Here is a 26082-nt window from a genome sequence, read left to right on the forward strand (position 1 = left end):
ATTAAAATTTTTTCTTCTATTCTTACGCGAAATATTAAATATTCTTGGTCTCGGTCAAGTCCGATCCTGGTCAAAGACCGGACCGGACTGGACCGATCCAACTTTAAATTTATTTTCAAGAGAAAAATATTTACTATAGGTTTATTATATATTAAATTATGGGAAGAAAAAAAAATTATTAGTTGATTTTAATGTTATATGGAGAAAATGAAAAATTGAAAATGCAATTAATTATTGGAAATTCTACCAGCATTATTTTAGTAGTTTTGTTATTTTATTATTTACTTAAATTATTAACTTTTATCTTTTTTAAAAGTTGTAGCCAGGAAAGAAGCAAAAGTTAAAAAGAATTACTACGCTACTCGGAGAAGATAACGAGCACATTGATATTCTAAATGTATAAATTAAATATGATTCAATCAAGCTACTTGAAGATATTAAAATAAGCAAAAGCATCTTAACCGCAATCTCGGAGATGGAAGATGTCGATCCTACCCTCGTTATTCAGACATTTAGTGGAATTTCGACGCTTTCAATAATTTAATAATTTAAGTAAAAGCCGAGATGGGGATCTGTCTCACACGATTGAAAATCTAATTCAATATATAAAAAGTTCAAGGAGATAAGATTTATACGATAAACATTTAATGTTCATGTTCCAAAACGAACCCGATTTCTACGAATAAATTTTATTTGTATGTTAACGCCAGACAGTCTATAACAGATAAAAAAAAGATGTATTACAAGAAACTTTGGTTTCAGTTTACATAGAGTCTAGAACGTGATAACTTTTTTTAAGTTAATTAATAAAATTCTATATGTTAAAAAAAGTTAAATGTAAAGTATATAAATTAATTGAATATACTTTTGTGCAAAAAACAATGAATGTAAACATGTCAAATTGGCCTAATTTGAACTTTTTATTGGAGAGCTATTTTTACTCTATAAGGATAAATTATTCGCCTGTATACATTCATTGCTAATATTTGTAATTATCGCAAGATCCTCCAGAACTGTCCTGTAAACTACATCAAAAGCTAGATATATATATATATATATTAATTTACGTGCTGAATTTTAAATATTTATACTAATATTATCCAATCAAAAGAACGACTTTTAATCTAAACGAAAGGACTAGCTACCATTATCATCCAAGAACTTTTCAGTTGTCAGTTATAGTATAAAACTACTTTCTGATTGGTCACTTTTTGTAACCCACTGTATATATTATCAAAAAATAAATATACTAATCCCCTGTCGGTAAGTGTCGCTCATGATTACTTTCATAATATTTGACATGTGCTCCTCCTGTTCTTTTTGAATTGTTCAGTGCGGTTCTTCGTGTAAGATAGTGTCTTAGATCATCATTACTGGCATTTTTATAAGAAGCTGTCATAGGGAACAATTTGTTATCTCTACAGTTCGGTACAAAAAAAAACAATTTTATATATTTCAGGGTAAGGAGCAGAATCTTTACATGGAATAATTTGTTATCCCTACAGTTCTCAGTGCAAAAAGATATCATTTTTATATACTTACTTGAGTTATTAGTATAGAAAGGACGGTTAAGTTCGTCGCCCATTTTTACTTTTTCTAAAATGATTTTTTTTAAAAAAATGTTGGAGGTAAAACTTTTCCTACGTGAATGAAGATGTTATTGTTAACACGCCAGTTATTTTCTATCAAAATGTCTTGTGAGTTATGTCACACAGCCCTATTTTTCGGCATTGGAGTTTCGAATGTACTGTACTTCCAAGTTCTAAGAATTTTCCCGATATCATACTGCGCACTTCAGGTGATCGATTCACATGATGAAGTTTTCGTCTATGAAGAGCATTCCTTTTTTATGGTCTCCATTACATATAGGACAGATGAACTATTCTGTCACAGTTCATCACTATCGCTTAAAGATATTCCTCGCACGTGCTACACTTAATTTTGATTGGCCAAAAACAACTGAAGAAACTTATTTCAATTTTTTAATTCTTAAAAGAATGAATAGAAACTACTCAGTGTCAAATGTTTTTGACTTTATTAGTATTAAGTTAATTCTGGCTAAAATTTATAATATTGACCCATATTTTATAGATATTGCTTTATTACAATCAAAATTTTGATAGCCTAATATGTACCTTAAAATGGTTGTACGATGTTCACTCAAATTCGATTTTAAGTTAACGGAAACTTACGATACCTTACTTGTTTATTTATCCTATACAGTATACAGTATACAGGTATTAAATTATCACGATAAATTCAAATCAAAATTTCCGATACATTTTTTTTGCTATTTATTACTATTCCTGGCGTGAGGCAGAATTTTATTGCTTGCTGCAGGACTTGCATTATTTGTATCACTCTTACGACTCATTAATGGGCTGTAATAATCAGCTTATAACAATAAATATCCTCAAAAGTTCGATTTCATATGATTAATCAAAAGTGTTATTGTTTGACTTTTATCCCTGTCATTTCTATAATCTATCATAAAAAAAGAACAAAAACAACAAAAGCATCATTCCATGAATTATTTTTTACACGTTAATATTCTTTGATCACATAATATATAATATATTTCAATCTTTATTTTTTAAACATTCAAAAAAGAATTAGATAAATTATACTGTATAATTGTTTAATATTGTTCATCCCCGCTTAAAGGAGAGGTCCTTCAATCAAGGGTTACTTCCTACCGTATATTCTGACTTTGGCTTGTGGGCTGTTCTGGAAAATTATCGTTATCATCCGATATTTCCGATCCCTCTACTGCTACCGCAGCAAAAGCAACTCTTGTTATATGAACGAAAGGTAAAATATGAGAAGCGGGTGTTTTTAGGTACTTCACGGCCTACACATGAAATATAACGAACTTTAGACTGTACTCTTATTACGTGGTAATCGGATCTAGATGATAAAATAAACAATTTCCGAACCTTTCCGTGCACTAAGACAAGATATTTAAGACATGAATAAATTAATTTAATAAAGTAAACGAAATACAATAATTTCATTTATTTAAGTTATTTTATTAAATTATTCTCATGTGTTTTGTAATTAAAAAATCTAATAACACCACTTATTCTGAATTACATCAATGAAGATTTTAATATGGTCAATATACAAATAACCAATTAAAACGCTATCGTCGTATTATTTAAAGTCAAAAACTAATTTTACAAGGTAAAGCGTCTATAATAAAGTCATTTAATTTCACCAAATACTTTATTTATTAAGCGGAAAATATAAAATTTGAAATTAGCTTATTTTAAAAAGTAAAAAAAAAAAAATTTATACAAAAATAAAAATATTAAAAACTGTACAATAAGAGCATGAAGAGTATAATCTATAAAAATATCAACGAAAAATGATGCGCTTGGTTTTTTTTTTTAATATTTCGATGGGTCAACCCTTGTCCACCATGGTTTTTTATATTCTTTAGGACACGGACGAATTTTTATATCCTTCCCATCTAGAAAGAAAAAAAAAATCAAAAAAATTTCAAAAAAAAATAAATAAATGATATTTATATACGACGTAAAAGTTCAAGATAAAGTTTTAAAGATACTTACACCAATCGTTAAATTGAGGACTTTTCGGACTTTTCTTTGAAGAAGGATTTTTTTTAGATTTTCTTACACCGATACGATTATCATAATTATTAAGATTTTTTAAATTGTCTACTTCAACAAAATAGAAATATTCTTTAGTGACAGGTTTGAATTTTTTAGTTTCGAAATCTGCAGGACAGTTAACAACAATAGGAGGGACGTCGATCTCTTCTTCTGTTTGAACTTCTTCAATCGAACAAGAATTGCTGTCATCACTAACAAGTTCTTCTTCACTTCCATAAATAAATTCACTATCATTTTTACAATTATCATTAAAAACATCTACATTGTTTGTAGTTATACATTCATCTCCTTTGAAAAAAAAATAATTAAATAATCAATTTTTTTTTAAGTTTACAATTGCATTTTAAAACAATACCCTGAGAGAATATTTACGTACCTTGTTGATCAATTGCTGCAGTTGCTGCTTGCAAGCAAAATTCATTATGTTCAGAAACTTCATAACCAGCAACTTCATCAATTATTCTATATTTATATACAACTTTTATTTTATCGTTGTCACATTTTGTCTAAAAAAAAAAACAAAAAAGAAATAATAAATTTAATCGTTATTTACATTTTTATGATAAAAAAAAAAAATACTTACGAAACGACAAAACATTAATGAACTCCATGATTTTCTTGTAAATATTTTTATTAGAGAGTAAATGAGTGAACAAATCATAAATGCTACAGTGGTACCAGCCATATTTTTTACAATTTATAACATTTGTTCAAAGATAATCATGAAGGGGAGAGGGAAACAAAAAAAAAAAAGAATATCGTGGAAAATTTTTTTTATTTTTTTTTTCCGCCTCTTATTTATATAGTTTTAGGAATTAGGTATAATGACCTTTCTTTTAACGAATAAAGACAAATTAAGGCTTTTTCTTGCAGATTGTCATATGAGAATATGTAAACTCATGCAACTAGGTAGTAAAATTTTATGGGTTAACAGGATTTATCCGCAGTGATTATAATAGATATAAATGCGCAAAATCAGGAAAAACTTCATTATAGTCTTAGTTGGTTTCAAAAAAAGCTGAACAAAAACCATCTTTTTTTTGGTTTTTTTTGAATAATGAGTAATTGTTGTGCTACAGGATATATGATCATCAGTTATAAATAATTTTACTTTAAAAAATATAGCCATGATTATAATATATTAATAAAGCAAGTAAACGCGATATCAAGTTTAACGGTATTAATAAAAGTCGGTTAATACTATCTTTATTCTTTCCTTGGTGAGAATGAACGAACTTCCCTGATTGAGTTACATAACATGACCATTTGTAATACTTAGTGTGAATTGCATCAATCAATCCCAAATCCCATTATATAAAAGAATTGTTATTGGAAAGTATTTGAATGAACATAATATTTACTTAACTTAGTATCTGTACAACTTATCCCTTGAGAATTTGTTTTATGAAATAACACAATATTGCTAATTATAGTAACATAATATGATATGATTATGTGATCAGTTTGAAATGATTTCACCTATACAATAATATTTTTGAATTGGATGATGTTAAAATTTGTCCACTTTGTAATTAAAGCATTTTTTTTTAAATTGTATTTGATTTTTAATTGATAAATTTATATAATAAATAACATAAAATAACAATATTTTTTTTAACTAATATACAATTTATGTACCTATTTTTGTATAAAGATAATAGGATCGTCATTTTAATCTAGATTTTCCGATTTCAAAACGTGTGGGGTTAGAATGAAATATAGAGAACCAGTAATTATTCAGGGAATAGTCCCTGATCAAATATCGGATCTTAATTCCTAGAATGGTTAATTTCTCATCATTTTTGATGACAATCTATTTATCACACAATGCATAATATTTATTATATGACATGATTATTTATGAAAAACATGAAATGGAATTAAGATGTATTTTATTATTTTTGTGTGTAAAATTTTACGAAATATTTAACAAATGACAAATTTGATCTTATTATAAGTGTCTACCATTTAACACTTGGGTAAGTTTATCTAACAAAACTTGACCTCTGCCAGAGTGAAGTAAAAATAAAATCGATTTACATATTGTTATTGTAATAATTATACATACATGTACAGTACATACTATGCTATTCTGATAAAGTATCTAGCGTTAAGATTTTCTTTACATATTAAGATAATATCGGGATTCTGTGCCCATTTTATCATGTCATCCTTTAACAGGCTTAATTGCTACTCCAGATAATCGTTCCGCTAACTAACCTTTTTTCCTCAGTATCCAATCATGAACAAAATAATATTCCTCATACTCTCCTGGGTGATGCATTGTTAATCATTGCAATCATTTAGCTTTTTATAAATCATGCTGTTGGCGAGTGTAACGATTTTTCTTCTTCCGAGAAATAATACCTAAATTCTTCTCCTCATCAAGAGTATACCCATCGTTTCACTCTGCATTCCAAACTTGGGTTGCCAATGATTCTTGTAATTCCTGTAAGCTCGTTGGATAACTGTTGCAGTAGAATGTGGCACAGTGGCTAACCAGATAAAATTCACGTGCAAGAAATGCTATCGTCAAAATTGCGCAGAAGAGTAGATTAATCATGTGGCGCAGTACATTATCGAACTTTCTTCATAAAGATCACTTGATTCTATATACATTTGAAGATGATCCCTCACCTAAAAACTCCTCTAGACGTATTCTAATGATCTTGTACATCCTAATATCTGATGAGCATCGTGTATTTTTTGGCGTTGGAATATGCCGTAAATGGATCATTGTATGGTCATCTTCAAAAAGAGCCTTTTATAGAACATAAAGCAGCAAGTTATATGTTTCAGATAGTAGATGCTCTTGCTTATCTTCAAAAGAAAAATGTCATTCATCGAGATTTGAAGCTAGAAAATATATTATTGTCAATTGATGATAATATAAAGATTTCGGATTTCGGATTGTCGATTCATTCAAGCCGGAGACGTACGAGTGCTAGTAACTTATAACTGAAAGTTTACACTTCTAGATTACAAAATCTGAATTTCGATAGATCAATGTATAAAAAAGGCGTAATCCCCATTCTGAAGTTGGGTTGATACTCCTGATACTCATTATTATCCTTGTTAAAGGACATGACATAAAAGTGTGATCCATCTGACAAAAATATTGCGAAAAGCTTGCGCAATGATGTGCGAGAACATGAAGGTAGTTCATTGGTTGGCCCCTTTCTTCATTAGGAAAGCCAGTACTTCTCTTTCGTACTTTCAACTCCAGGATCGTTTTAACTAGCATGGGAATACAAGCATTATCTGCAACATCTTCCGTCTAAAAACGAGGTCTGGCATTAATCCGTTGAGATATCCTACATCATGTGTATCTTTTACAACGAACCAGAGCCTGGAGTGTGTAGAATACGAGATTAGTAAAAGAGAAATGGAACACCTTGCATTTGGACAATCAGTACTTTCTATCTCATATTCTCCTAAAACAGGTCCGCGATTCCTCGCTTGCTCAATTTGAATCAGCAAACCTATTTGTTTCGTAATTTCGTTTTGCGGTTTCTCTTATTATTTCCGAATTTTCTTTCGTAGTTTTCAGAATATCCAGAACTAAATTGGAAAATGATGTGTTCGCATCGCTAGAGCCTCCTGACAAGTTCTAGAACAATTTCCTGTGAGTATGACATATCAAAATCACAATAATTCACAAAAAAAAAATACCAGTTGCCCAAGATCAAAGGTAAGGTTCTGGATGGAAGTAGATTGATGGGTGGCTATCAGAATAAAGAAAAGAAGAGTTAAGCCAAGTCCCGTTCACTCGCGTTGACTAATTTCATTACGACTCGCTTACCAGCAGCGGGTTGCTCTACGATAACGCGTGTTTTTTTGGCGGTTTGACGATAAGAGCAGGAAATAAAAAGCACGAGACTGTAAGTATTCGGTATTATAGGCAAGTGTAACAGAAACCGAGAGTTTAAGCCACATTATCTTATGTTTGATAAATTCTGCGAACATACCAGAAGGAGAGATTAAAAACCTCGTTTTTCTTCATCACATTAACGCGTCTGTTTGTTTCTTTTCACTTCCAGTGAACTGAAACAGCTACCGCAATGCGCAGTGCTACCGCTAGATATTGGATCTTCCTCAGTAATTACCAATCAAATTTTTTACTCCACGTGACCTAAAAATATTCATCGCCTCACCAGAAAATATCGATGTCGAGAGGTGCGTGATTTCTTCAATCTCTTTTCTCGAGGGTAAAATTATAATAACAGAATATTTTATAATAGCGAGTTCCAATGTCTCCGCCGTCTGTAATGAAAAGTGAGTCGAAATTTACGACTGGTATTTAATTTGTTAACTAATCTCCTTGCAATTAGTGTTTCTTCGGATGCTGACGAAATAGTAGAATTCCGATCACTTTGGTGGGAGAAGGGAATATTTCATCCGAAAGCAAAATGGGAGGAAGAAAAGTAAGTTCTTTTCCTGCTTGTTTTGATATTTGAGCTCATACTTATATAAGCTGTCTATATCAAGACTCCCATACACCCTTGTAAAATCTGTAAGTTTAGAGGAATACGAACTTCGCGTCGACAAATTTAATGTTCACGGTTGCTGGGATTGGAAAGAAAACAAAGTTATAGTTTATGAATGGCCTTCAAAGGTCCATGAAACAATTATTGGCGAGTTAACTTATCAAATATTGAGACAATTCGATGCTATACATGGTACTCCTGCTCATATGTCAAGTATGGGTGCAGTCCGTAAGTATCAATTCAACAATTGACTCATTCTTATGCTTAAGATATAAGATTAATCATTTTCTTAGGAACTCGTGCTGACAATACTGGACATGAGTCTGATGCGACATTTAGACCTCCTAAACCACCAGTACGACCGCCGCATGGAAGCGACGGAGAGGTACTTTCTTTGTTTGTTCAGAATTCATTATCTCTTTTGAGTTCTAACATTTAAGGATTTTAGGATGAGCCTTGGCCTAATGTTGTGCTCGAAGTTGCTTATTCTGAATCAGAAGGTGATGTCCTGAAGAAAGTACAACAGTTTTGGTTAAAAAATCCTAGTCGTGTCCATGACGTGATAGTGGTTAAAATCGATTACGTAGCTCCAGGTGAAACGCCGACACGTATGCAAGTAAGTTATATTCCTAATTGCAAGTAATATATTATTGTTTGTATATATCTAAAGAATTTAACCTACTACAGGCCTGGCACTTTTGCGTTTCGGACAGGACAACAAGAAATGCAGACATTGTAGCGCGAACTTATGTAATGATTACAAATAATAATGCTTATCTTTATTATTGATTACTTAATTATTGATATATTATAAAAACATTTTTAGTTTGAATTCGGTACCCATGATCAAAATGGGCGTCCCCTTAATATTCAACAAGGAACCTGTGTCATCAACATTAATTTGGATTGTTTTTATCATGGTACATTTCCAAGAATTACTATTCCCCGAAATCAAGTCCCAGATCCAATTCAATTAGATTTCTTACTCCTCCGAAATTGCTTCCTTCGAGCATTTGAAAAAATATAACAAAGTAAATAGAGTTTCTTCATTATATTATCTCTATTTCAATTGTGACTCCATTTACTTACACATAGCTATACATCTCATCCAAAACAATGGAGGAATATCAGTTCCAGTTTATAATTTGCTTTATTGTATGTCATGTAACGCTATATAAAAGAATTTAATTGCTGTAATCAACACATAAATACTAATAAAATTCACCCATAATTTTTTGCGGAGTGTGACTAATAAAAAGTTATGTGTCGATTATACTGTACATTACCTAAATCGTCTAATGGTTAGCAAGTGATCGGGATAGGCTAATCAATGAAAACTATTGTGTCGTGGTATTCTAGAGACCCGTTTAACTACAGCAATACAGCATGGCTAGATAAACTTATGAAAGCCCATACTCAATTTATGCAAGTTTTCCTAAATATTATATTTACCCGAAATGTGCAGAACTGAAATGCGCAGAAGATACTCGGTAAAATTCTTTTATCAAAATGGCTAGATTAATAATAAATTAGGGAATAATTGGCAATAGAGAATTTCTTGAAATTCAAAACATTTCTTGCTGAAGTTAAAATTTTTAAATGATCAACATAAAAATTATCAACAAATGATTATCTGGGTGTTAACATAATTATCTGTTATAGAAAAAATAACAATTTTTATATGATCCAACTAAGTAAAATGGGTTAAATTTCCATTTCCATGCACAGTAGGAATAAAGTATTTGTTTTACAACTGTGTAAAGATAATATTTTTCACTGTTATTATTTAAAAAATTTTGACGTTGATCCACCATTCAATAAAACTTTACTGCGTATCACATTGCTTGTCTAATAATGTCCAGTTTAACAACATTCTACTCTTCGGAAAGCATGCCATTTTTAGCCATACCTGTGTTTTTCTTCTCGTTAGTGCAATTATACGAGATATGCAATTTCAGAAAATAATCAACAGTTCAAAACATTAACTTCTTAATAAAGCCCTGCTAAGAATTTATGCTGTTTGCATTCCATAATAGTAAGTCTACAGAAATCTGTACGCAAACTCTGGGGTCACTTTCTTGCAATTGTATAACAGTTCTTTGTACCAAATTCTTTTTATAAATAGCCTGATTTTTTGAATACAATCTCCGATATTTTATTCTGATGTATAACATTTTTTTTAAAATGACCATAGTTAGTCACTAATCACTATAAAGTTTAAAGCACAAATGAGGACTAGGGATTTGTTCCATTTTGAAGTTGTCCATTAGATTAAATAAATACCGGCCTCTCACCTTCATATAAATGCCTATTATACCATACGCAAAATAGTAACCTCCCGATAAAATTTTTTGAAATATCTAGAACATTTCGTTACTCATCATCCATACATCAACCGATATAATATAAATACGATTATACTTCTCCGCTAATTAATTACGTCGTGTTTCGGCAAATGGACCAATTCATTATTTATTATAAAATTATTATGAATTAATTACGTCTGTCAAAATACATTACGTCTGTCAAAATAAATTTAATTAGTATTTTATCATTTTGATGAATCAATCAAGCGGTTCATCTCTAACGCTTCCAAACTGGATCTTTGGCGTGTTGATATCAAAGAAGTTGTTGATGTTTTTACTGAAGATGATAGTACAAAAACTTAGAGGAAATAAAATGAGACCTCATTTTCCGTTTAGCAACTATCTCGCTGGGGTTTCAGGTGGTGGAAAACATCGACAGCATTTGGAGTTGCTATGTAACATTGGTCAATCTATATTGTTCTCCTGGAAATATGGTGATCACATAGGGAAAGAGCTTGATATCATCAGAATTATAAACCTCCGGTTTGAACGTTATGATCAACAAAATCAGGCATTTCGCATGTTAGACAAAGTAATACTCTCACGCGGACTTTTGCTTATTAAGGTGCTTACTGAGAAAAAAATTTCAACGCCGAAGGAATGGTTGTTCATACAGCTTCAAATGGATGAATACAAGATCCGAAAGATCTTAGTTTTAAAGGTTATGATACTCTCACTATTATCAATATTATCAATGATTGTCTCAAAGTAAATTATCTAACCTTAATATTTGATGAGGCGCAAGTCCTATGTAGACGAGATTATGGAGAATACAAAAAGAGTTCAGGTGAAAAACGGAATCTCTTGCAGGCTTACACTGAACATCTTACTCATCTTCCCGTTACCTGTCTTATTGCCAGCACTTACATGCATATGGCAAGCGCACTGGTGTTGGGAAAGTTCCAGGTTTGTCTGCTCATATTGTGCTAAAGCTTCCCTTCCTTTTACAAAATGATGCCCTGTGGAATATCGATGCTGTAATTGATCTGACAGATATTACACCTAAAACTCGCATCAAGAGACGACCTCGAAACTGTGCATCATTTGTTCAGAAGTTGATATTGATGAGGGAATCAAAGAGGAGGTATTTTCTTGGAAAAAAGAAGAGCGCCTTGAATAGGTCTTGGCAAAATTCCAGCCAATGGAGAGGACAACTCAAAAGTAGAGGATGAAGAGTATGGTCAAGATTCTAACTATGATGATTTGAACTATGATTTGAATTACATTGAAAACACTAAGGGCTATCAGAAATCTAGGGTCTCTAAGCGTGCAGATAATCATGAGAAAATCTAAAGTTCCACAGAGAATCAAAAACACATTTATGTTTCAGTGGAGCTCCCATATAGAGCTCACTGGTAAAAGACCAGAGTTGTTTCGAATCAATGAATATAGTGACTACCTTGTGATTATTGTGGACGATCGTAATATGGAATATGTTTTTGGACCAAGTGGATAGAATAATTAGGTACGTATCTTTACACAAACAAGTTAGTAGCAAATGCATTCTAATTTAAGAATTTTATTTCTAGCAAAAATCAAGGAAATTCGATGGATCTAACAGATTTATAGCATGATTCCCGAATTAAAAAATGCTAGTCTGTTATGTAATGTATGTTAAAAAGTTGTGTTAGTATTAAATTTCCGCATATATTATAGATTACATTGTACTTGTAACAAAATTTATATTTACGAATATGCATAATCTCTTATAATAAAACAGAACACAACAGCACATCTTTATTTTGTAAATGAAAAAAGTTCAGCTAAACTAACTAAACTAATAAAATATGGCGAGTTTCAAGGGAGTAATTTCTTGAACCCTAACCCATAAAATGAGAGTTCCTTCCAGTTACTACGCATTACCCGGTCCTAAACGGACCTTTATCTAAATTTTCGCTGTTTTTTACTATCTATCCATAAACTAATATCTATGTATTCTTTTTGATTTTCCCTCCAAGTTCACGAATTTTCATTGCAATGTGAAGGCATATCTCCTCCAATTAAGTCCTTTCTCGTCCTTATTTAATCGAAAAGTTGCTTGAATCGGGTCCAGACAGTTAAGCTAATACCTCTGAATGTATAGCGAATTATAAGTTATGGAATATTAATTCCGGATTGCTTACAGAACTTACAGAAGAACTTGGCTTGTAGTTTCTGATTGGCCAGTCACGCTCAGCTGATCAGTTTCGACTGGCTGAATTCTTCAAACAACAGCAGATTTTCATTTTGGAGACTGGAGAGTTTCAATGGAAGCATTAATTGTGGTGAAATTATTACGGCGGGTTTCTTCGATGGTATTATGTCTCGTGGTTATGTTATTAACCATCGATAAGATTTTCTGCGCCTCTTTTGTGAGGTAATCATCACGTGCCTTAATTTTTCCGCCATTGTGTGATAAGTCAAATTTATGATATTAATGATATTACTAACTTCACCCCATATTTTCCGAAATACCAATTTGTCAAATATTATAATAATAGATATTTGGAATACTAGTTGTAAAAACAAGTAAATAAATACAATTACTGTATATCATATTAATTATATGTGATGTTATACTAAAAAAAAAAATTATAGGGTGATTATTCAGATTATTCACCCCTTGATCACGTAAATTTTGATTGGCAAATTTTATACGTCCAAAGGACCCTATAGTTTACTCTGGGTTTTAGCGGTTTTAGCGTAAACCACGCAAAAGTTAATTTTGGAGAATATATTATAATGTTTTTGTGAACCAACAAAAGTAAATATTAAATTCAAATAATCTCACAATCAATATAGTAAACATCTTTTATTCTGTTCAGATTTCTTCTTTAATTTTCTGCTTCAGCAGGTTGACGTATTTATATTTATTATAAACCCACTATTGATTGCTGACCTTGTTATATCCAATTAATTTTTTCCAAAAAATCTGGTCATCTCAAAGACGCCCGAATCTTTGGTTGTGAAACTAATAGATCAAAAAAAGTAAGATTAAAACCAAAACCAGTGGCATAATATACATAAAGAATAGGTAAGGAACAACTTACATTTCAAATAATAAAGTCTTGGTTGGTATCACGGTATAATTTGTCAAAAAAAAAAAAAAAAAATGTGGAAGACAAATATAGGTATACTTATTTCTAAATGAAGCTCATGTTGAGATTCAACTTTCAGGAGGTGTGATACCTTATTAATTTACATTATATAATCATATTGGGACATGATTCTCACCTGTAGGAATTTATTTATTTATTAAATAATAGCCAGTTATAATTTTAAAAAAAACTATGTTTATGAGGTGCTCGGGTAAATAATAATTTAATACCTTAAAATGACTTTGAAAATATGTATGGATGAAAAAAAAAAATCAAAATCACGTGAATTATATTTCCGTAATGATCCGATAATCCCAAACTCTTTTCGATCCTAATTGTATTGCTTTATATATCTCCTTGAAACACAGGATTTTCAATAGAACAATTAATATACAAGTATATATAAAAATTCTGAATTTTATACTTTTATTACATACATTATTACATTATTATCCATTTAATTCTTGATTGTTTGATCGGAAAAAGGAAAATAAGCAAGAGATCAAACGAATATACAAATATCCTTAAAAAGAACAAAATTTCACTTATTATTGTTCTCGAATATTTTCATTTAAATTGTTCATGATATCTAATGCATAAGTATTTATTTTAAATAAAAGTGCGGCCGTAAGAATGCGGCCGTAATATGCATGACCGAAAGAAATACCATATTTAGTGACAATTGTTAGTAGGAAAAGAGAATTTTATAACATAAATATGATACCCCTGTCTAACATAACCCTCAAATAACAGTAATAACCATAAACATGGATGATCACAAAAATAATATAATATTATAAATATTAATTATTGAAATTTTGAATAATTCTTTTTTTTATGTGAAACGATGCGCTTTTAAACAAAGAAAAAGACAATCATTTTTTTAATAGAAAATATACTTTTAATTTATGTAAATATGTGGTACCAAAAAGCATTTAGCCAAAACTATGTTTATTTTCTTTATTTTCATAAAAAAAAAAGGACCCTTAAAAAAAAAAAATAATGCATAATTTAATAATGCATAATTCAATGAATCTTATTTCATTTGAAAAAAGATGTCGCAGATCTCAAAAACCCTATTGGCTGTTCTATAACCAGAGTAAACCCTAAATTTAATTATAAAAAAAAATGTTCCATAAAGACACCCTTGATATCAAGTTGCACGTGAATAGCGTGCCCCAACTTGTAGTGAATATCGTAAAGTAACGTAAAATGTCGTCATAAATCTTAAATTGAATCATAATAATTTTTAATATATAGAACCATTCTCTCTACCTTTCAAAATTTTCTTTTCACTTAAAGATCTTTGTAACCAAACATCCCTTTTTAAAACTAATTGACCCTCATTCTCAAATTTAATCTTAATTTTTAAAACGTGTCTAACATTAAAATATTTCATAATTCTAACCCCTTCAAAAGCTTGAAACTTATTATTGGTACAATCAAAAGCTGGTATATCCAATTTTAATTCAATTAAACATTTATTATTAATGAATTTAGTAATCTCAATTTCTTCACCTAATAAAGTATAATCTAAAATTTTTTGAGAATCATTAAAATAAACGATTTCCTTATCCCTTCCAAATTCTTTAAATGTTTGATATTCCTTAATAACAACATAAATTTTTTCAATTTTCATAATTGAATCAGGTAAATCTAAACTAAGAGGTATAACCATTATACTATTCATATCTATATATTCAGAAGTTAATAAAGCTTCAGCTTGAACCAAATCCAATTTTGAATTAGGGGATACCTTATTTGAATCAGTACGATACATTAATAATCCACCGGTATTTCTTGATTTTATTACAGAAGGTAGACTATAACGATCAATCTGACAAATTGTTGAAACGATCTTATTTTTTCCTTGTAATTTGAATATATTACATTTACGAAATATGGTAATTACGATTTTATATTTTATTATATCTTGAGAAAATGGAATATTATTAACTTGTGAAGATGATGAATAAGAAGGAGGAATATCATCATCCAATTTAAAATCAAAATTTAAATCAAGTGAAGTTATTGGGGTATAATTTGATGATGAAGAAGAATTATAAATACATTGTGTTTGAGAATAAAAAATGTTTTTTTTATTTTGTACATCATCATGAAAAATGAAAGTAACCGATTCTTGACCAATTAAAGTAGCTGTTATTTTTGAAATATGAATAGGTGATGATGTAGGATAACGTAAATGAAAGCCTCCAGATATTCGTGAAGGTCCTATACCGAGATATCCAATTTGAAATGTTTTCATATTATAATGATATGAAAAAAAACATTTACTGCTACTTGTTCCCAATAACTGTAAACTTGGTCTCATTGCTGCCATATTTTTTAGATACACAATATAAAATGTGGTGTATAAAGTGTATAAAAGTGTTAAAGGGTGTAAAAAGTGTAAAAAAGTGTAAAAAAGTGTAAAAAAAGTTTAAAAAGTAAAAAAAAAGTTTAAAAAGTAAAAAAAAAAGTGTAAAAAAAGTGTAAAAAAAAAAGTGTAAAAAAAAGAGATCAAAAAGAAAAGGAAGAAAGAAGAAAGAAGAAAAAATGAAGAAAAGAAAAAAAGAAAAAGAAAATTTTATAAATTTTATCTATATTTTATATATATATATATGTATATTTTAAAAAAAAGAAAATTTTATCTATAAATTTTTTAAGAAAAAAAAAAATTGATTTTTTTTTTAATTTTGATTTTTAATTTTTTTTACAAAAAAAAAAAAAAAAAATTAAAAAATTAATGATCCCTAAATTTGAACATTTTCATGGTTGTTTTATATCAAGATACGGAACATTGATTCCGATAAGATAAGCACAATGGACACGTTGTTAACCAATAATCCACGGAATTTTTCCATAATTAGAGATTTATTGTTTATAATATTTGAAATTTGAAACCTATACAGTATATTCATATATTCAGTATATTTATATATATTCAGTATACTCGTATATATTCAGTATATTCGTATATATTCGTATAATTATATTTATATATTCAGTATATTCATATATTCAATATATTCGGCTTCTATTATAGCAAACAGATTGGAATTATTTTTAAAAGTTATATATATGTGTGTGTAATAGTCATATTTCCGAAAATAATTGTCATACTCTTTACTTTAAAACAGAGTAAAAAAAATTATCGATCATTACTAAACTAAATAAACGAACATCGATCATAAGAACGAACAGAAGAATTTCAAAAAGGAATTAATGCGCTTTTATTGTTCTTTGTATTGTTTCTGTTGAGTTTATTGGTAAAAGACATTATGTAAATGTATATTACAAATAAGATTAGATGATATACAAATAAAGCTAAATTAAATCCAAACGCATGTTCTAAAACTTATTATTCAGCCTAATAACTTTAACAATTAAAACTCACCTTTTAGGAAATTCTAAAATATTCTAATCAATATTCATTATTATTAGAAAATTCTAGATTTTTTTTTTTATATTAACATTTATTAGTCTTTTCAATATGCCATCTAATTAATGATAACATTTTCAAATAAGGAATCAAACGCGTCATTAAAAAAATACTCGCTAAAAAAAGGTGATCTGTGTAATTTGATGATCCGGAATATCCTTATCTAAAATGAATTCGGATCATAATCCGAGTTTAAATAACCAATAAAGTATAAGATAAAAAGATAATATACATAAATTCTTTGTATCATTCTTATCATTCTTCTCCAATCAAATCCAACCAATCCGAATACTTTAAAAATGAAATTCATTCTCTTTATTTCTCTTTTATGAATCTTTTGAAAGAAAAACCTTAATTTTTCATGTTTTGTAATTTTGGAACTTTGGAAGTTTGGAATATTTGATATTAGAATAAAACAATATATGTATATAAAAATCGTATAATTCATTATAATAATTATATTTTTATTTTATAAATGTAGACAATGACGGGAGTCATACAGGTTTGTGGGCTGAGCCCTATATCCTAATTGATATAATTCATTAATTATCCGAATTTGGGTATCACGTGACGTTTTTTAATTATATTATTTTTGAATTATTTTTGTTCGCCAATTTTGTATTATAATTGTTCAAGTCATTTTTTTTTTTTCAAAAAATATTGCATATTCTTGGTGTTTATAAAGGTTATTTGAATATTTGAAAGGTTGTGATCGTCCGGAACAACCAAAAATAAATTAAGATATTTTATAATCTTTATAAGTGAACAAACAAAATATCATCTTTGGATAGATTTACATATGATAGTGAATTGGTGATATAGAACATATCACAAAATCACAACCTCACTTTTTAGGTGACCAAAGATTATGATAATCACTCTTGTCGATCTATTTCAGCTTTTCCTTTGGATTAGAGTAAAGAACCTTAAGACCAAAGTACCAGACCTTAGACAACTTTAGAAAGTACGTAATAAAGTTCACGTTGGTATTACAGTGTTACAGTTTAACTGTCAACAAAAATAGATATAATAGATCTGCAATACATTTTATCATACGAGTTTTGATCATTTTGAGTACTTTTTTAGCCTTAGCCTCAGATTTCTCAGATTTCATAATCTTAAAGTTATTCAAACATCACGTGTATGAAATATTATTGATAACGAAAACTTTTTGTATATGTATCACGACGCATAATTCATGTGATATTATTGAGAATTTCAATATTTATACAATATTTATACAATATTTATACGATATTTATACGATATTTATACAATATTTATACGATATTTATACGATATTTATCCTAATTAAGTGTCATTTATTTTTTAAAAATTAAAATTTAAAATTTATACGAGATGAGAGATAAAATAGTTCGATTTTTTTTTTAGGTAAGTTTTAAAAAAAAAAATTTAAATTTTATTTTATTTTATTTTATATTTTATTTTTTTTAATGAATGAAATGTTATTTTTATAAGTTTTTTTTTTAAACCAATCATTTTTTTGGTTATACTGCATTACTATTATTTAAAATAAGTGATGAAACCAGATTATCCAAGTTGTCTAACGATCAATTTTTTTTTAAAAAAATCCTTTTTTTTTTTCTTTCAATTTATTTGAAACTTTATTTTAGATTTAAACAATTTTTCCAAAGTTTCAAAATCATATTTTTATTTGATTGTTCTTAAAACGTTTTTTCTTCTCCTTTTTTTTAAAAAAAAAAAAATTTTTTTTTTTTTCACTTTCAGATTTCTCATGTTTAGGTAAAAGGTCAAAATGTACATTTACACATGTACTACTGTAATCGGAAAATATTATTGTTTGATATTTTCCTTATATATATATATTATACGTACATATACATACATATACATATACATATATATATTTTTTTGTTAATTATATTAAATGATCTAAAAAATGGTCGAAAATAAGAAAATAAATTCTAATCTCTCTAATAGTTATAATCTTTTAACGATCAAAAAAAAATTCATATTTTAAACTGTAATAATATTATCTTTTTATATATACAATATATACTTATATATATATATACATAAACATATACATATATATACTTATTTATACATATATACATATATATGCTGTATATATATATATATACATATATATTCTTTTGATTTCAAAAATAAGAAAAATAAATTCTAATCTTTATACAACAATCTTTCTTAACGAATAAATAAAAATCATTTTTTTAAATTAAATTTTTCTCCTTGATTCATTTTACAATTTTTGTTATTGTGATCTTCGATCTTAATTTCTATATGATTAAGATTATTGATGCAGGTTTAATCCATAATTAGCAAACAATATTTTATTTCAACTTTAAAAACAACAATTGAAAAAAAAAATGACTATCTACAAATACGGATTTTATTCACGTTTTTTTTTTTAATGTTAAACGAAAATGTTAAATGAACACACGGGAAGGTGCGATATCAGATAGTCTAGCGGGTAGTTTAGATTGGATTGGCGTTATCGTAGTATATACATTTATGTATTATGAGATATTATGCCATATTGAACCATATTAATAAAATTTTATTAATTTCCCCGTGAGGAAAAAAAAAGAAAAAAATTAAAAATGTTAAATGAAAAAGTTAATGAAAAAAAAACTAAAATGTTAATAATGTTAATGAAAAAAATTAATATTATTTAATTAAATCCGAGTACGAATTTTTTGATAATCCATAATTAGAAATTTCATTGTTTCAAAAACAATATAAATTTCCAAGTTTCAAAAGTTATTCCGAAATTAATAATAGTAAACAAACAATTTAGATAATTTGAACCTTTCCATTTTGTAATAATATTTCCGGAAAAAAAAAGTGTACAGATTTTTTTTCAAATTCTTGATATATATAATAATATTATTCATGTTTCAAAATACATAGTTTAATTAGTTTATGTAGTACATTTATTAAATCATTATCAATTATTCTTATTACGTGATATGTAATCAAAAAGTCAAAATAGTTGGATTTACAAATGCGTAACAAAAAACAGGTTTTCAGTAGTTAATTTATTTGAATTCTTATATTTGAATAACATTATTTTAATTGTAATTAAAATTTATTATATTAAATAATAAACTACAAGAAAAACATTTTACATATATGGAACTTGCTTTTCGGGAGAAATTAAATTATCTTTTCGTGTGATTATGATTTATTGTAAATCATAATATATGTGAATATTTACAACTTACATTTTACACAAAAAAGTCATTTAAAATAAATAATTATTCTCTACGAGCTACTTTAAGTAACGACCATCCAACTGCATCCCATGGTGCAATTCTAATAGCTTCTTGTATAATATGTAAAGCTTGTAATCTAAATTTCTCACATAATTTCATTTTCTCTACTTTAATCTTTTCAGCTTTTTCATTATTTTCGTTTTGATTTTCTTCATTTGCAATTATTTCATCCCGTAAATGTTCTCTAGTAATTAATAATGCTGTAACATAGGTTCGATATACTTTAGCTTTTTCAATAGTACTTAAATTTTTTGAAGCATTTGATAAGGGATTTGTTATTAACGCAAATGCTGTAGAAGAAGTCGAAACTGATGTAAATGGTGATGCAATTGATGTGAGATGTTCGGCGAGACGAGTCCATCCAATTAAATCAAATGGTTTAAGATGCACCGCTTTTGTAAGTGTATCTGTAGCATTTTCAGGAGAATTCTAAAAATAATAATAATAATAAATCCTAAGCACATAATGAAATAAATGGCATTAAGTATTAAAATTACCTGTAATAAGAAATATCTACTAGTTAAGAAATCGATGTCATGTTCTTTATCCAACTTATCTAGATAATTCAATAAAAATTTCATTAAAAAAAAAAATAATCTCCCCAAAAAAATACCAATATATTCAATATATTCAATATTATCATATTACCAATAAGTTTAATAGGTAATTTCACCATCTCTCTTAAAGCGGCAGTTGATAAAGTATCATCATCTTGTAATAAACCCATAGCGCATAATCCAAAAATAGCAGGGAGATAATTCGGGTTTTGTGCGATACTAAGAATTGAAAATGGTAAAAATTTTAAAAAAAGATATTGAAATTAAATTTATTAATTTTAAAAGAGTTTTACCATTTAAATAATTCTTCTTTTGCCAAATTTCTCTGCTCTACACCACCCAAAGCCCAAAGTACTTGTGATAATAACACTACCACATCCTTTCGTACTTCATTAATACCAGCCTCAGTATTTGCTTGTTCGGCATTATCAGTTTCATTAAGAGCTGTTTCAAACATTTGTAGAGAATTTTCTAATTGATTATCAAAATAATAAGCCATACCAGCTCCTAATATAGAATAAATTTTAAACACCCCGGTAACATTCGGATTATCTTGTTCAATCAAAGATAATGCTGTATTATATGCTGAAATTGAACCGGAAAAATCATGAATTTCGCATAATACTCGACCAAGATTTCCTTGTACATATGCAAGTTTTCTAAAATTAGGCACTTGATCCTCATCAACTAGACTTTTCTGTTCATCACGTTGAATTAATTTTTCAAGTGCCAATATTGCACCCTTAAATGCATCTGCTGCTTTATCGGGTTGATTAAGCCATTCATAAAGTAATCCCAAAAGATTTAATGATGCTGCGTCATCAGGTTTTTGTTCAGTAAGTTTCAATAATGCAAAAGCTGGAGATAAAAGTGATGATCGACGTAATTTGGATGATTTTTTAAATCTAATAAATGCTTGAGATGCAAATCCGTAATCTGCTTCAAGCTATAAATTACAGTTAATTTTATTAAGAGTATAATCTTTAAGTCTAATAGATTAAAAATGGATTAAACTTACGATATAACCTCCTCCGCTGATTTCATAAGAATGTTCAAATAATCCAACTGCTTCGTTGCTTCCCCATAAATTAGCAACATAAGCTTGTCCAACCCACGCAGGTACATAATCAGGATCAAGAGATTGAGCTTTTGAAAATGCTTGATTTGAAAGTTCCAAATCAGAATGTAATAAATATAATAATCCCAAATTTGTCCAAAGAACAGGATTCTGATAATCATAGGAAATCATCATTAATTGATTTAATATCAAAAAAAAAAATTCTGGTAATCGCCATTAATTCACATACCTTTGGAGAATAATCCATTGCCTTAATAAAAGCGTGTTGACTAATTTTTGCATCTTCAATAAAAGTCATAACTCCAAGTGCGTTCCAATAATTATGATTTGTTGGTTCAAATTTTAACGCAATCTTAATATTACGTATCGCAACAGTCAAAAGACTTGATATGTATTCATGATTATTTTCGACATCATTTCCATCACTCGATAAATATTGATATAAATGATAATAATTCACTCCTAAGTCATACCACAAAGCTGGGGCGGTGTTGGATTGATTTCCACTTAAAACAATAGTATATTTGTAAGCAAGACAACCACAAGTTAATATTATTACGAGTAAATCAGCATTTCGGAAATTGCTGAAATCAGAATCTGTTATTAATTTAATTCCCAGACTATCAATATCTTTAGGTAAATGTAATTTAAGATCTAAATCTACTTGTCTCGCTATTTCAACAAGATTTACAATTGGTTCCATTGATACTAGATTTAGATAATTTGGTAATAATGGTGCTGTAACACAAAGATCACCGACCAATTTCCAAAGACATTGAACTTTGCTGTTTGCTCTTATTGCACGTAACGTTATTGATAGACCATGACCTAATGATTCTACTGCACTACCATAATATCCACTTTGATAATATTCCATTGTTAAAGCTAAGTAACAATCACCAAGACCTTTAAGTGAAGGAATATGATTCTCTTCACCTTTAATTTGAGCTTTTTCAAGAGTTAATTTATATTGTTCAATTGCCTCAACATATATGCCTAATTTTTGTTTTACTGTAGCAATTTGATAATGTGCGTATACTGAGGATGGATCCAATTCGGTTACACGCAAAAAGGCCTTCATAGAAGCCATATATTTCCCTTCATTACGATAAGCCTGTGCAAGACCTTCCCAGCAATCTATATCTTTAGAATTTGTTCTTAAAGCAGTTTGAAAATTAATGATTGCATTCGAATAATTTCCATTCGCCTATCAATTTAACAAATTAAATTAATAAAAAATAAAAAGAAAATATGAATATTTTATCTATGCGAATTATTTACCAATTCTGAAAATCCTAATCTTTTCCAAGCCCATCCGGCCTTAAAGCTTGCTTGAATTGCTGCACGATATACTCCTTCAGCCAATTGAACTTCTCCATCTGATTGATAATATTCGCTTAATTGTGAGCCCGCTTCTTCATCAAGTGAATCATTAGAAAATGCTTTTTGATAACATTTCTTTGCGCGAACATGATCTTTATCAACGAGACGATAATAGTGTCCAAGGTAAGTAAATGGACCTGCAAGACCTTGATCAAGTTTTGCAGAACGAATAAACTCTGCATAAGCAATTTTCTTATCACTATAATCATCACCTTTTAAAAAAAGGAATTATATTAATGATAATTCGGTATATATAATATCCTTATCATGATTGATCGTAATTGGTAACATAACTTACCGCTCATAGCCCAATATATTCGCCCCAAACGATAATAGTAAAGTGCATTATCATTACACATTTTAATTGCTTCCAAAATTAATTTAATTGCTTCTTCATAATTTTCCCGTAAAAATTCTATCCATCCAATTTCATTAACAGCAATATGATTAGAAGGATCCAATTTTAGAATTTTTTCAAAAATTTCAATAGCTTTATTATACTGCTTTTGTGAAGATAATATTATACCAACACCCTAATAATCAAATTAAACAATAAGATATTTTGTTTATAAATTAACAAATTTTAAAAAAAATTATTATTATTATTGTAATTATTGTCATTATATAAAAAAGTAATCAAACCTGTAAAGCTAAAATATTATTCTCGTCATCCGATAAAATTTTTTGATAAAGTGATAATGCGTCAGTATGATATTTGACATCAATATTTAAATAGCAATCCGCTATACACAATTCTAACGATAGCAAAACCCTAAAATAAAAACCTTGATTAGTATAAAGTTCATTAATCTTTGATTTAAAACATTAAAACTTTACCTATTAAGCATTCTCCCAAATCTTTTATCGTATTTTAAAACTATATCACGTCCATTTCTTGCAATGTCTAAAGCTTGGTCATAATCTTTAGCATCATGATAAATCCAGCCTAATGAAAGATGACCAAATAAGCTACTTGTTGAAATTTCAAATCCTTCCTAATAATCAAAAAAAAAAAAGAAACATTAGAACCGATTAAAATTATTTTAATAATAAATAAAAAAATAAACATACACTATATAGACTAAGTGCCTCAGATAACTCCTGTTGTAAATATTTAAAATAGCCTTGAATCATCTTTGATATTCCAGTATCGGGAAATTTTTCAGAATATTTTTTTAATAAAGTTAAATCATATTCGTCTATTAACAGGCAAATCATAAGTGAATAATTTAATATATTTCGTTTTAGTAATCACGTAATATACTTATTTGTATACCTGCAGAAGATGCATCTGTGCTTTCAATAATTATTTCGTAAGGTGTAGGAGTAGTACTTTCGAGATCAATAAGTTGTTGAGACTTCTTATATAGTTTCTCTAGTAACTATATTGATTATAATGAGTTATTTCGAATCCATATAACATTCCAACTTTAAAAAATTTAGCAAACCTTCTGTTTATCAGACACTGCAATAATTTTCTTTTGTAGATATTTGATATAATTCACTGATAAGGTATTAACATCCACGTTAGGATCATTCGACTTATCATTTAATTCAAACAGTTTATCATAATATATTTCCAGCTATAAATGAAAATAAAAAAAGTTAAAAATGATTATAATATACCTTAAATAATAATATAAATTTACCTCAGAATAAGCATAAACTTCCTTAAGCACTCGTGTTTTGATCTCGGAAGCAGAAGAACCAGCATTAATTCGTTTCCTTCTTGTTTCAACTTCTGATTTAATAGTCTCAGATTCATCCTTGTCTATTAATTCAATTATTTTCAATAATGTTCGTGTAGGTTTCGGAAAATCATCCAAGTGCTTAATAGTATCATAATATGAACTTTCTGGTAAAAGGTATTTAAGAACAGAAATAAGCTAGCATATAAAATGAAAGATGTACAATTAATTAATTGTTTTATTATGGCAAAAGCACTTGAATCAAAATATTGATCGAACCTACTAATTTCCGATCTTTCAATTTCTCTGTATACAAATTAACCAATTTATTGATATTATCCAATATTTTCTTTGGTTCTCTGGTAAATAATAATTAATAATATTAATAAGCATACATAAATCAATCAATTAAATTTTAATAATCAAACATTACTTTTCTCTAATCAATATTTCTTGGTAAGTATCTGCTAATTTTGGCCAATTATTTTGAGTTTCATACAACTTTGCGAGACCCTAGTAAATAAAAAAAAGTCAAAAAGCGCGCTCAAATAAAACGAAATGAATCGTGGTTACAATCTAACATAACGAACCTGCCAAGCAAGCGGATTAGAATATTCTATATCGATTGCACGTAAATATGCTTGTTCACTTTCAGAAATTCGAGTCAAATTTGATTTCGCAACACCAAGAAATACAAACCTTTTTAAAATGTTAACATGTATCATAAATGATTCGCGTTATAAAGAGAAGAATTAATTTCACTAAGCCAATTAAACATACGCATTATAGTTATTATTTTCATATTGGAGTACTTTTTCGCATTCTTTTATTGCGTCTTCCCATTTTTTAGCGGTTATTGCCTCTTTTGCGCTTTTGAGTGTTGCTTTTATATATGACATATTTTATAACAGATAAAAAGTAGTAACAAAATTTTTTTTCCAATTTAAAAAAAAAACCCAAAAATGGTCTATGATTGACAATCAAATCATCAAAATAAGAGCACCCACTTCTATAGCGACTTGCTATAATGAAGGTACAGATTTTTTTATATAATAAATGACCCACAGTATAGTGAATTTCTCACTATA

General features: G+C 28.4%; 7 protein-coding genes across 7 annotated transcripts; 3 read left to right on the forward strand and 4 right to left on the reverse strand.

Annotated features, from left to right (window-relative positions):
- Positions 1-3200: 3200 nt before the first annotated feature.
- On the reverse strand, positions 3201-4372 carry OCT59_015323 (uncharacterized protein). Its single transcript, XM_025312685.2, has 4 exons — positions 4219-4372; positions 4012-4141; positions 3573-3923; positions 3201-3472 (listed from the first exon to the last, which is right to left on the reverse strand). The coding sequence occupies exons 1-4, from the start codon at positions 4318-4320 to the stop codon at positions 3390-3392; spliced, it is 666 nt and encodes a 221-aa protein (XP_025189030.1). The 5' UTR covers positions 4321-4372; the 3' UTR covers positions 3201-3389.
- Positions 4373-6323: 1951 nt separating this feature from the next.
- OCT59_015324 (uncharacterized protein) lies at positions 6324-6593 on the forward strand (the record flags this gene model as incomplete). The annotated part of the gene is made up of 1 exon (XM_066139938.1): positions 6324-6593. The coding sequence occupies one exon, from the start codon at positions 6324-6326 to the stop codon at positions 6591-6593; it is 270 nt and encodes an 89-aa protein (XP_066002765.1).
- Positions 6594-6967: 374 nt separating this feature from the next.
- Positions 6968-7638, reverse strand: OCT59_015325 (uncharacterized protein; the record flags this gene model as incomplete). Its single annotated transcript, XM_066139940.1, has 6 exons — positions 6968-6984; positions 7052-7097; positions 7198-7245; positions 7308-7360; positions 7438-7514; positions 7604-7638. The coding sequence occupies 6 exons, from the start codon at positions 7636-7638 to the stop codon at positions 6968-6970; spliced, it is 276 nt and encodes a 91-aa protein (XP_066002766.1).
- A 163-nt stretch (positions 7639-7801) lies between these two features.
- On the forward strand, positions 7802-9149 carry OCT59_015326 (uncharacterized protein; the record flags this gene model as incomplete). Its single annotated transcript, XM_025312686.2, has 8 exons — positions 7802-7811; positions 7877-7910; positions 7967-8059; positions 8124-8350; positions 8416-8507; positions 8571-8738; positions 8810-8872; positions 8949-9149. The coding sequence occupies 8 exons, from the start codon at positions 7802-7804 to the stop codon at positions 9147-9149; spliced, it is 888 nt and encodes a 295-aa protein (XP_025189031.1).
- A 1652-nt stretch (positions 9150-10801) lies between these two features.
- On the forward strand, positions 10802-11944 carry OCT59_015327 (uncharacterized protein; the record flags this gene model as incomplete). Its single annotated transcript, XM_066139941.1, has 4 exons — positions 10802-11149; positions 11234-11275; positions 11349-11572; positions 11728-11944. The coding sequence occupies 4 exons, from the start codon at positions 10802-10804 to the stop codon at positions 11942-11944; spliced, it is 831 nt and encodes a 276-aa protein (XP_066002767.1).
- A 2558-nt stretch (positions 11945-14502) lies between these two features.
- OCT59_015328 (uncharacterized protein) lies at positions 14503-15906 on the reverse strand (the record flags this gene model as incomplete). The annotated part of the gene is made up of 1 exon (XM_025323898.2): positions 14503-15906. One exon carries the CDS (start codon positions 15904-15906, stop codon positions 14815-14817), a length of 1092 nt encoding a protein of 363 aa, XP_025189033.1. The 3' UTR covers positions 14503-14814.
- Positions 15907-20183: 4277 nt separating this feature from the next.
- Positions 20184-25893, reverse strand: OCT59_015329 (uncharacterized protein; the record flags this gene model as incomplete). Its single annotated transcript, XM_025329907.2, has 18 exons — positions 20184-20717; positions 20786-20844; positions 20937-21064; positions 21139-21791; positions 21864-22073; positions 22153-23130; positions 23205-23518; positions 23605-23839; positions 23949-24078; positions 24144-24301; positions 24378-24505; positions 24583-24688; positions 24755-24889; positions 24956-25192; positions 25278-25353; positions 25428-25507; positions 25585-25693; positions 25775-25893. 18 exons carry the CDS (start codon positions 25891-25893, stop codon positions 20271-20273), a joined length of 4302 nt encoding a protein of 1433 aa, XP_025189035.1. The 3' UTR covers positions 20184-20270.
- Positions 25894-26082: the final 189 nt, after the last annotated feature.

This window comes from Rhizophagus irregularis, chromosome 23 (assembly GCF_026210795.1).
Source record: "Rhizophagus irregularis chromosome 23, complete sequence".
Lineage (NCBI taxonomy): Eukaryota > Fungi > Glomeromycota > Glomeromycetes > Glomerales > Glomeraceae > Rhizophagus > Rhizophagus irregularis.

Coding starts and splice junctions, on each gene's coding strand:
- OCT59_015323 (XM_025312685.2), bottom strand. CDS start 4,320: ATGGCTGGTACCACTGTAGCATTTATGATTTGTTCACTCATTTACTCT. Junction 4,142..4,218: donor CATTAATGTTTTGTCGTTTC/GTAAGTATTTTT, acceptor TTTTTTTTTTAG/ACAAAATGTGACAACGATAA. Junction 3,924..4,011: donor TGCAGCAATTGATCAACAAG/GTACGTAAATAT, acceptor TTTTTTTCAAAG/GAGATGAATGTATAACTACA.